General features: G+C 34.5%; 1 protein-coding gene across 5 annotated transcripts in view; it reads right to left on the bottom strand.

Annotated features, from left to right (window-relative positions):
- GRIA2 (glutamate ionotropic receptor AMPA type subunit 2) overlaps positions 1–12,721 on the bottom strand; it is a 160,988-nt gene that overhangs the window by 6,112 nt on the left and 142,155 nt on the right. For all 5 annotated transcript variants that reach the window (XR_005789051.1, XM_040471615.1, XM_040471613.1 and 2 more), the window contains exon 13: positions 1–122. This exon is cut by the window's left edge and continues 126 nt beyond it. Coding sequence is in view for 4 of the 5 variants with exons in the window: in XM_040471615.1 (XP_040327549.1) it covers positions 1–122 (122 nt within the window). In the remaining variant the exon portion in view is untranslated. The remainder of the gene's footprint in view (positions 123–12,721) is intronic.

Raw genomic sequence — 12,721 nt, forward strand, 5'->3', positions numbered from 1 at the left:
GCGTATTTTCCTTTGGACTTCCGCACTCTGGCTACCCCTTCGGCCGTAGTCCTCACAAACACAGAGGGCTCTGCACTTCTCATGTAGGTCCACATTTTATCAAACACTGCAATTTTAGATCTCTGCAGAAAAAGTAGGTGCCAGACAGAGTTAAGAGATGGCCCTAAAGTTTTTTTCTTGTTCTTTTTTTTTTTTTTTTTTTTTTAACAAAACACAAAGGAAAGCAGCACTTTTCAAAATAATCAGACGGTGCATAGAATACGGGTAATTCTCCATCTTAAATTTTTTTTTTTTCCCTTTAGATTTAGAAGGACCTTAGAGGTTGTTTTGTCATGACACATTTTAGCTGTGAACAAAATACTATGCCACCAAGAAATAATCTGAGATATTCACACTCCAAAATAAGTTGAAAGCTACACTTTATTACCTCTAGGAATAATTCCAGTGAAGAGACAAGCAAAAGTGTACCTTCACTGATAAAATCTGAAATGATCTATCCCTAATTAGGGAAGGAGAAAAGGAGTCTGTGCAATGTTAATTGGTCTGGCATATAAGTGGGAAGATCCTAATGCAATGTTGGTCATCTAAGGAATAAAAAAATAACAATAATGCTGGAAGCCTCTATTAGATGCTGACTCAAATGCTTCCGGAATAGCACTGATTTTTCAAAGAAATATCTTTTGGGCATGAAATTTTTCTTTACTCAGCCAGAAAATTTTGATTTTGAATATTTAAACACTAAAACACTGCCTATTACAATATACACTGGAAAAAAAATATTCTTATGAGTGTCAGGAAAGAAAGAATGGCTAATTGTACCAGTATATTTGAGGGAATATTTATCTTAAAATTAATTGATCAAAAGCAAAGATGGGCATCAAAAATGTTACTTAATACCTCATGAGAGTAAAAGGAAAGCTGAGCACAGAGTTGGAAAGTCATAGGATTTGAATATCGGCTTGTTTTTCTATTCACAATCTCTCAACTGACTTGAATCCCTCTTGGGAAAGTGACTCTGAAAAACCCCTTTTACTATCGTAGTGTAGGAGGTTTGAAATGGAAACTTGAAATTGAAAATTTACTTTTAAGATTCATGAGATTTTAGGGGCTTTGTGCTTGTTTCTCACTCTAAGGAATTAAAAAAAAACACAATCTTTATCTTAGAGAAAGCAAGGATAAATCAATTCATTATAAGCAAATATAATGCAAATCCAAGTTTGTTTAGAATACTGACTTAGGAATGAGGGAAGATGTATCTATCTATCTATCTATCTATCTATCTAACTACCTGTCTTCTATCTACCTACCTATCACATAGATAGATGTATGTATACACACACACATATACGTATGCATATGTAAGTATTCAATTTTGGTGAAAATCCAGAGTCGAGTGTAAATGAAGTACGGAGTAGGCTTGTATCACTGAAGTTTATAATTCAGGTAACAGTGAGACGTGCTCAGACACTGGTTGTACCTCTTCTTTATCTCCACTGGAAGAGGGACCTGCTATAGTGAGACAGTCTGTGGACCATAGCAGCTCAATGGTCTCTGCTGTAAGAAGATCCAGATGTCCTCCCCCCAAAATACTTCACTCTAAACCTACATGAGTTCCTTACTTATTAGTAATTTTTTAAACATCTATATCATCTAAACTATTTTTTTCCCTAAACCACTCTGTTTTTTTTTTAATTTTAAAAAATGTTTTAATGTTTATTTATTTTGAAAGAGAGAGGGAAGGAGGAAGGGCATGAGTGGGGGAGGGGCAAAGAGAGAGAGAGAGAGACAGAATCCGAAGTAGGCTCTAGGCTCGGAGCTGTCAGCACAGAGCCAAATGCAGGGCTTGAACTCACAACCCCCAAGATCATGACCTGAGCCCAAGTTGGGACACTTAACCCGCTGAGCCACCCAAATGCCTCTTATCTAAACCATTCTTAAATCTGTTCCTATTTCTAAACAGTGCCCCCTCTTGCGATAACACATTTAAAACTTAACTACCTAAGGAATCAGGCTTCCTCTCTGTTGTGACAGTACATCCACGACTATGAAAATCCACCAGGTCCCCGATTAGGGAAATTTTATCTTCATAACCCTCACAGTGTCTCATGCATCTTGCATGTAAAAGATTCGTAAGTAATGTATGCTAATTGAACACCCCGAGAATTGGCTAGAAAGGAGACTAGTTTTGCTTTCTTTTCATCTTTGCCTACTATAGAAGATGTTTATATTGTTTTTTTCTCCTACATTTTTCCCTCATAGTCTCTACCAAATTAAAACATGCTGAAATACTTGAGTTTGATTATGTATCACACAATCTCATTAAACTCCAAAGTCTTTTTGTAACATGAATTTCCACAAAAGTAGGTAATATCAAAATGTTTTGAAATAAAATCATATGCTGGTAAGGAAGAGCACAAAATTAAATTATATGATTATTTTATCCAATCAGCCATTAAATATCAATTATTCTAAGCTTGAAATATCAATTTTGGTACATGAAAAAATATCTTGTAAAATGCTTCACAAATATGTATGCCCTTCAGGAAAAATCCAAAAAGTAGCAATGATGTAAAAGGAAAAATAGAAATTAAAGTCAAGATGACTTCTCTCTCTCTCTTTTTTTAAGTTTATTCATTTATTTTGAGAGAAAGAGAGAATGCACACAAGGGGTGAGGGAGAGGAAGAGAGAGAGAATTCCAAGCAGGCTCTGCACTGTCAGCACAAAGGCCGACCCAGAGCTCAACCTCACAAACCATGAGATCATGACCTGAGTTGAGATCAAGAGTCAATTGCTTAACCAACCGAGCCACCCAGGTAGGTGCCCCAAGATGACTTCTCTTCAAAGACTTTCATTTTGTTTAGATTTACATATTCAAGCTGTTACAAAGGTACTTGCTTTTGTAAATTCCAGTATAATTAACATACAGTGTTATGTTAGTTTCAGGTGTACAATACAGTGATTCAACAGTTTTATACATCACTCAGTGCTCAGCACAATATGTAATCTTAATCCCTTTCACCTACTTCACCCATTCTCCCAAACACCTCCCTCCCTTTTGGCAACTGCCAGTTTGTTCTTTTTTTTTTTTTTTTAAGCTTATTTATTTATTTTGAGAGAGAGAGAGAGAGAGAGAGAGAGAGAGAGACTGTGAGTAGACGAGGAGCAAAAGAGAAATCCCAAGCAGGCTCCTCACTGTCAACACAAAGCCCTATGACCGAGGGCTTGTACTCATGAACACTGAGATTGTGACCCAAGTCGAAATCAAGAGCTGGACACTCAACCAACTGAGCCACCCAAGCATTCCTGTTCTCTATATTTAAGAGTCTGCTTTTTTGTTTATAAAGACTCAGTTTTTGAAGAGATATTTAAATGATTTGGATTATGTAGAACATAATATTGGTGAAGTAAGGAAAAATTTCCAGTTTCATTCATAAAATATTTCCGCTGAAATATATTTTTCAATGTATGAATAAAACAATATTTCTAAGGAGTAAAGAATTTTAAAATGTAATCTGGAAAAAACATATCTATATGACAGTGTTTTGACAGGGCTACTCAATCTTGGGAATGTTGAATCATTTAGAAGATATACAATTCTGACATGGTAATCTAGACATATAAGTTCTAGTAAGTTAAATCAGTCACTTTTTGTGACTGGGCTTCACATGTATTCTGGCATATTTTTTAACTGACTAGGATTTTATGATATAATTATGGATTACTTAAAAAATCCATAAATTAATATAATCTATAAATTATAAAGGATCTATGCTGATATTGCATAAAGCTAAAAGTAATTTTTTTCAAAGGTCAGAGTTTTTGAAAGATGCACCCATTTTCCCAGTGAGTTCATTCGTCTTCCAGTAGTTCATTTACTGTTTACTTCCTTAGCAAAGTTAATGAAATGTTTTCATAACCATATCTGTTCAAGAACCATGTGCTTGGACGGGGCACCTGGGTAGCTCAGCTGGCTGGGCGTCCGACTTCAGCTCAGGCCATGACCTCCTGATTCGTGGGTTCCGGCCCGCGTCAGGCTCTGTGCTGACAGCTAGGGGCCTGGAGCCTGCCTTGGATTCCGTGTCTCCCTCTCTGCCCTCCCCACTTGTGCTCCCTCTCTCTCTCAAAAATAAATAAACATTAAAAAATTAAAAAAAAGAAAGAACTATTTGTTTGGACATATTTGGCTAAAGGTGCACAAGGAGGGTAAATTATGAACAGTATAATACTGTTATGTTGAAAACTTCATTCAAGGCATTTGAACTTTCTAGCTGCCTTCAAAAAAGAACAGTAACAATCTGACTACATATTCACTGAGAGACAGTTCAAAGGATCTGCGTTTAATTTTTATTCGGTTTCAGAAAAATTATTAGTCTGAACTAAATAAATAAATAGATGATGCCTAGATATCCTGTTTTGTTTTTTTTTTCCAAAACCACAGCAATTGAAAAAAGAAACCAGCAGAAAAGCGATCCAAAGGCAAAAGGAAATTCTCCCAAGGCTTCCCATGCAAGAGCCTGCATGAGAAATTATAGTTATTTTTATTGCCAGGTAGTTTAGGTGACAATGTTTAATTTGGCCTGATTTGTAAGTTAATGGGTTATCTGATACCCTGGAGAGTACACTATAATCTTCCTAACCACTCCAGCGTCTTGACAACTCACTTCTTATAATATATTTACAAATAGACTAAAAAGAAAAAAAAAAATAGGGATTTTTTTTTCCAAGTTAATGCTATCCCATGTGGTCAATTAAGGTAATGTAAATAAATAGTGTTTCCTATTAAAATTCTGTATTCTGGCAATGTATGGTATAGACATTATTCTACAGCAAAAGCATCTAGAAAATTTAGGCAATTACCTGAAAAATGTAGGTCGAACACTGATCAAATGGACTCACTTAACCCCGGTGTGTGAACTTTGAAGATGAGCACCGGGACATGATGATCACTACCCTCTTAAGCAATGTCTAAATGTGAGCATGTTTCAGCATGGTAGGAGAGAGAACACAGTCAAAACATACTGACTTTTTAAATAAAGGACACACTTTCTTATCATTGGTAATGCTGGTCCCGAGAGATGAGAATGATACAGGGCAGAAAGAAAACGGACTGGCATTGGTTTCGAATCTTCCGGGGCCATCTAAGCCTTTACTAGGAATCATTATAACTCCCTTTTCCACCCATCCCCCAAATCTAAGTACTACAACAGAGCCAAAAAAAAAAAAAAAAAAAAAAAAAAAAAGACTATGCTTTTTAAGTTTAATGTTAAATTAACTTTTCAGTTTAATGTTCAATTAAACGTTCTTTCAGGAAGTATGATAAAGTGAAATGGGTTTCTTCAAGATGTCATCTGCCATCACATTTTCATGAGGAGATAAGTGATGCCTTGTTAAGAAGAGATAAACAACAGCCTGGTCAGGACAACACTCCGGACTACCCTGTGTTTCTTATGGAGTCACGGCTCTTCGAATGTGGCTATTCAAATCTCTTTCCATGGTTAGATGTTAGTAATGCGCATATCAGCTTGACTAATAGTTCACAGAGAATAACCGTGTGAAATTTTAATATTTACTTAAAGAGAAACTAAGGCTACTGTCTAGTATTGTTGGGGGAAAGTTCCATATAAACTCAACAGACCAGATATAATTATATCTAAAGAAAAGATGGCTCCTTTTCTATGAAAGAAGCCAACAGTCACTTGAACTTAGTTTTGTTTCTTCCTCATATATAGTACTACAATCATTAATTTTTCTAACAGCTAAATAAGCTTTTTCCCCCTAAAGGGGGAAAATGAGTTTTTAAAGGAAATGGTTATTATCATTCTGAAACATACACATTTACTCAAGAATGAGTAGGAAGTATAGATGCTGCATTGTGGGCATTCTTTACTAGTCTATTAATTCTTTCAACAGTTTCCTTTTCAAAAAATCTCATTTACCCACTAACTTCTATAAAATATCAAAATACCCACTCACAATTTCAGATTATTTGTTGCTGGGATGGGAATTCTAAATGATTGCCAAACACAAATGATGTCCAAACGTTATTAGTGGAGATTTCCAAATGGTTGACATGACTGCATCAGGAGCGAATTTACACAGTTTTTTGGATCTCTAGAACTTACTTTCCCTTCAAACATAAATAGAGATACTCTTCATGAAAAACTTTTTTTTCTAGAAAAACTACAATGTCTGAGGTGGCATAGTAACTAATAAGGTAACTGTTTCCGTGAGTGAAAGAATTTACCTAAAGCATCCTGAATGTATAGATTAGAGTGTCAATGTGTGAATTAATAACTTTCTTCCTAGTCCATTTGGGTGACTGACATTCTGTAAAAATTTACATTTAGGACAAAAAATAATTGCCCTTCATTTTAGTGTTTTCATGTTTTGCTTGGCTCTTTTTTTATTTTTTAAGATTTACTTTTGAGAGAGAGAGAGAGAGAGTGCAAGATGTGCTCCAGGCTCTGAGCTGTCAGCAGGGAGCCCGATGCAGGGCTCAAATGCATAAACCACAAGACCATGACCTTAGTGGAGCCGTATTCAAACGTGAACCAAAGTCAGATGCTCAAATGACTGAGCCACCCAGGTGCCCCAAGGATTTTACCATTTTGCCTGATTCTTTAGCCTTCCTGTGGAACTCATAGCATGGCCCATTGCTTCATTACAGGTGGCAGCCAAAATTAAAACTCTACCTGGAAACCACTAGAGTTGGTACTTAAAAACAAATTTCACATATGTCCCATTCTGTTATTCTTTACTGCTTACAAATCTCCAATCCCTGCAAAAAATGCTTATATATTTTCTGAGTTACAGTCACTTATTTGAGATCAGAATTTTAAAAATTCACTAGCATACACTGGCATTTTAATTTTTTAATAGTAGAGTCCCCCTGCGTATAGAGTGCATCTGCTGTGCATCTTCTATTTAGATGTAATTTCCAACATGAACAACATATAGTCAGATTGAACCAAGGGAATCTTCATTATTTTAAATTGAGTGCTCCCTGTCACTTTCTGTATCGTGCATCATTTGAAGTCTTTATGTCCCACTATCTCTTTGAATGAAGCTAAAATAACATTGACTCTTACAGCTTCATGCTTCTATGGATGCCATAACTATGTGTGTTAAATGTGAATGGTATTTGAAGATAAAGGTTGTAAAACTGTTTTTCTGAAACAAGTTGTAGGAGGACAAAAGCATGTGGCCTTAGTAAGGACAAAACAGGATGGCTTAGAGAAAAAAGAAAAAATGTGAGAAAGCACTGGGTTTTCATGAATTAAGGGAGGAAAAAGGCATCAAAAGAATTTGCACAATGGTATTAAATACAGTACAGCTTTTTACAAAGCATGAAAACACACACAACACATTTCTATTTGGCTAGAAAGGCATTAAGTGGTTCTTTTAGGGAGGCAATTTTCAGAGTTCTAGGGGAGACCAGATTTGAAAGGAGAAAATGGCTAGAATGGAATAAAAGGAGGCTCTAGGAAATAAATTTACAAATTGATCAGCTCAAGGGAAGGAAGAAGAGAAATCGAAGATAAAGGAGAACATTGCTACAAGAAAGACTTTTCAAATTATGGCACATCTGAACACAGACTGAAGGCCAGGAAGATGGAAAGACTAAAAACATTACTAGGGTATACATTTTAGAGCAACATCTTTGATCATCGGAAAGAGCTGTTTCCAAAGGCCCAGACAGAGATATTAGCTTTATAGTAAAACGGACAAGTCTTCCTCTGACACGGGCGGAATAAAAGCTTGAAGATAAAAATAACATCATATTGGCAAACAGAAGAGCAAATCTACTCTCTGCCTTTGTCAAGCACTGAAATGGTTTTGTTTTAATGGGGATTTCCCCAGTGAAAATCCCATTCATGAAAATTGTGAACTGGAATATAATTTATCTTTCCAACATACTTAAAACATATTTGATTTAGGTTACTTACAAAAAAGTAAAATTACCTAAAAGATAAGTCCATCTTCTCTCCATTCCTGTGCTCCATTCCTACAGCACATATGTCAAGAAAACCATGTATCTATATTCCAAATGCAAATCCATTTTTAAGGATAAGAGTTGAGAGCATTAAAAAAAAAACCTCTAAATATATACTATAGCATACTAACCACATTAAAATTTCTATGCATTTATGTGTATATAAACCTCATCATTTTAATGATTGGTATATTTAATATTGAAAAAGGATAAATATCCATACCTGCCTCTCATTTTGTCTTATTTTAATACTAATATGTAAAATTTATTTGAATTCTTGTCATTATTTGTCAGAAGGAACATCAACCATAAGATTCGAGAGAGATCTTATACATTTAAATTTTTACATACTTCAAAACACCCCATAATAAGATTCTTTCCTGATTGTTTGTTTTGGTCTGTTGTGTGTGTGTATTATTGGGGAAACTTTTTTTTTTTCTATTGTGATTTAAAGAAACACATGACATGAACTTACTCTTAACAAATTTGTAAGTATACAGTACAGTATTAACTATATGCATATTATTGTACAGAAGACATTTAGAACTTTTTCATCTTGCATGACTGAATCTATATCCACTGAATAGCCACTTTCAATTTCCCCCTTCCTCTAGCCATAACATTTCTACTTTCTGCTTCAGTGAATTTGACTGCTTCAGATACCTCACCTAAGTGGAATCATACAGTACTTGTCCTTCTGTAACTGGCTTATTTCACTTAGCATAACATCTTCTAGGTTCATCCACGTTGCACGGTATGTGAGGATTTCCTTCCTTTTTTAAAGGCTGAATAATATTCCATTGAGTAATATACCACACTTTCTTTCTCCAAATATCCATCAATGGACACTTAGGTTGTTTCCACTTCTATATTGTGAATAATGTTGTAATGAAGATGGTAGTGAAAATATCTCTTTGGGATATTGATTTCAATTTGTTTGGATAAATACCCAAAAGTGGGATTGTTAGATCATATGGTAGTTCTATTTTTAACTTTCTAAGAAAACTGCATATTGTTTCCCATAGGGGTTGCACCATTTCCCATTCCCATCAACAACACAGAAGGGTTTCAATTTCTACACATCCTCACCAACACTAAAAATTATTTATTTATTTATTTATTCATTCATTCATTCATTCATTCATTTTCTAATGGCCATCCTAACTGGTGTGAGGCAATACCTCACTGTGGTTTTGATTTGTATTTCCCTGATGATTAGTGGTATTATCTTTTCATATACCATTGACCATTTGTAGGTCTTCTTTGGAGAAACGTCTATGTCTTTTGCTAATTTTTTAAATGAGGTTAGCAGGTTTTTTTGCTATTGAGTTGTAAAAGTCACTTATATCTTTGATATTAATCCTTTATCAAAATTTATGGTTTGCAAATATTTTCTTCAATTCCTTAGATGTGTTTTCATGCTATTGATTGTTTCTTTTGTAGTACAATACCTTTTTATTTTGTTAGTTTGTATTTTTTCTTTTTCTTTTTCTTTCTTTCTTTCTTTCTTTCTTTTTTTTTTTTTTTTTTTTTTAGGAAAAGTACAAGTGGAGGAGAGAGGCAGAGGGAGAGAGAGAGAGAAAGAGAGAGAATCTCAATCAGGCTCCACACTCAGCCCCATGCAGGGCTTGATCCCATGACCCTGGGATCAGGACCTGGGCTGAAATCAAGAGTCAGAGGCTCAACTGACTGAGCCACCAAGGCGCTCCACAAGTTTTTAATTTGATGTCATCCACTAGTCTACATTTCATTTTGTTGCCTGTGCTTTTGTGTCATCTCCATAAAACCTTTGCCAAGACCAAAGTCATAAAGCTTATCCCCTACGTTTTTTTATAAAAGCTGTATAGTTTCAGATCTTACTTTTAAATCTTTAACCAATTTTGAGTTGGTTTTGTACACTGTATGATTCTTATTTCATTTCTTTGCATGTAGGTATCCAGTTATCCCAACACGGTTTCCTGAAGAGACTGTCCTTTCCCCACCATGGAGTCTCGGATCCTTGTCGAAGATAACTTAACCATACATGCATGGGTTTACTTCTGGGTTCTCCATTCTGTTCCGTTGGTCTGTAAGTCCGTCTAGGGGCCAGTGCCATACCTTTCTAATACATTTGAAGTCAGGAGTGTAAGGTTTGTTTCTGGTCCCCTAGATTGGTTTATCTATTTCTTATTCTTTATGATTCTGTATGAATATTACGATTTTCTTCCTATTTCTGCAAAAACCAGCATTGGGATTTTCATAGGAAATGCAGTGCATCTGCAAATAATGGGGCAGTATAGACATTTCAACAATATTAAATCTTTCAATCCACGAACAAGGAATTCTTTCTATTTATTTGTGTCTTCTTTAAATTCTTGCAGCAATCTTTTGGAGTTTTCAGTGAACAATTATTTTGCCTCCTTAGCTTAGTTTATTCTTAAGTATTTTTTTTTTGATGCTATTGTAAATAATATTGTTTTCTTAATTTCCTTTCAGAAATTGTTAGTGTATAGATACGTAACTGTTTTTTTTTTTATGTTGATTTTGTACATTGGAACTCTACTGAATTCATTAGTTAAAGTTTTTTTGGGGGGGGTTGGTAGAATCCTTTGAGTTTTCTACATATAAGATCATGTGATCTCTGAACAGAGATAAATTTATTACTTTTCCAATTTGGATGTCTTTTATTTTTTTCTGGCCTAATTGATCTGGCTAGGATTTCTTATGCTATGCCAAATAAAAGTGGCAATAACTGGATATCCTTTTCTTGTTCCTGATTTAGAAGAAAAGTTTTCAGTTTTATCATTGAATGTGATGTCTGTTGTGGGTTTCATACATGGACTTTATTATGTTGAGGTAATTCATTTCTCTTCCTCGTTTATGGAGTATTTTTATCATGAAAGGGGAGTCAATTTGGCAAGTGCTTTTTCGGCAACTATTGTGATGATCATGAGATTTTTATTCTTCAATCCGTTATTGTGGTGTATCACATCAATTAATTTTCATAGGTTGAAACATCCTTGCGTCTCAGGGATAACTCCCACTTGGTCATGGTGGTCTGTGATCCTTTTAATGTGCTGTTGAGTTTGGCTTACTGGTATTTTGCTGAGAATTTTTGCATCTATATTTTTCAGGGATTTAGGCCTCTAATTTTCTTTTCTTACAGTGTCTTTGTCTGGCACAGTATCAGGGTAACGCTGGTCTCATAAAATCAGTTTGGAAGTGTTCCCTCCTCTTCTATTTTTTGGGAGAATTTGTAAAGGATAATCCTTTATAATTCTTAATTCTTAATTCTTCTTTAAATGTTTGGTAGAATTCTCCAGTGAAGCTATCTTCTCATGGGCTTTTCTTTATGGGGGGTGTTTGATTACTGATTCAATCTCCTTAGCAGTTATAGATCTGTTTAGATTTTGTATTTCTTAACGACTCAATCTTAGTAAATTGTATGTTTCTAGGAATTTGTCCATTTCTTCTAGATTATCCAATTTCTTGGCATGTAATTGTCCATAATGATCTTTTATATGCCTTTTTATTTCTGTGGCATTAGCTATAATGTCTCTTCTTTCATCTCTGATTTCAAGTCTTCTCTCTTTTTTTCTTAGTCTTGCTAAAGGCTTGTCGGTAATGTTGATCTTTCAAAAAAAATTGTCTCTAAGTTTATTTGTTTTTTTATGTTGTTTTTGTATTCTTTATTTCATTTACTTCTGCTCTAATCTTTATTATTAGCCTTCTTTCTGTTAATTTGCATTTAGTATATTTTTCTTTTTCTAATTCCTTGAGGTATAAATTTAGGTTGTTTATTTGAGGTTGTTTATGCTTCATGTAAGCATTTACCACTGTATAGTTTCCTCCTAGTACTACTTTTGCTGCAGACTGTAAATTTTGGTATATTATGTATGTACTTCCATTTGTCTCAAGATACTTTTTTATTTCCTCTCCAATTTATTCTTGGATCCATTGGTTATTCAAGAGTGTGTTAATTTCTACATATTAGTAAATTTTCCAGTTTCCCTATCCTATTGATTTCTAGTTTCATTCCACGGTGGTCAGAAAATATTTTAGTCTTCTTACATTTGTTAAGACTTGTTCTGTGACCTAACATATCATCTATCCTGGAGAGTGTTTCATGCTCACTTAAGAAGAATGTGTATTCTTCTGCTTTTGGATGTAATGTTCTGTATATTTCTGTTAGGTTCATTTGGCCTACAGTGCTGTTACATCCTCTTTCCTTATTGGTCTTCTGTCTGGATGATTTTTTTTTTTTTTGTTCCTTATGGAAAATGGGATATTTAAATCTCTTACTATCATTGTGATGCTATTTTTTCCTTATGTTCTGTCGTTTGCTTCATATATTTTGCTTCATATATTTTGAAGCTCTGATGTGTAAAACTATAATGAGACAAATTATATGTCATTTTATATATGTTTTTGACTTAAAGTCTATTTTCTCTGACATAAGTATAGCCAGCCCTGCTCCCTTTTGATTGCTATTTGTGTGGAATACCTTCCATCCTTTCAGTTTCAGCATATGCGTGTCCTTAAATATAAACTGAGTCTTTTCCACATATGAGTGAGAGCACTGTAAGTTAGACAACTTGACATAAATTATATAAAAAATTAAAAAGTAAAAATAAATAACATTTCTTATAAACTGCATATAGTTGGATTTTTTAAAAATATATATATATTCAACTACTCCAAGTCTTTTTGTTGGAGAGTTTAATCCCATTTACATTTAAAGTTACTGA

The sequence above is a fragment of the Herpailurus yagouaroundi genome, unplaced genomic scaffold (assembly GCF_014898765.1).
Source record: "Herpailurus yagouaroundi ecotype Mexico unplaced genomic scaffold, PumYag 28, whole genome shotgun sequence".
Lineage (NCBI taxonomy): Eukaryota > Metazoa > Chordata > Mammalia > Carnivora > Felidae > Herpailurus > Herpailurus yagouaroundi.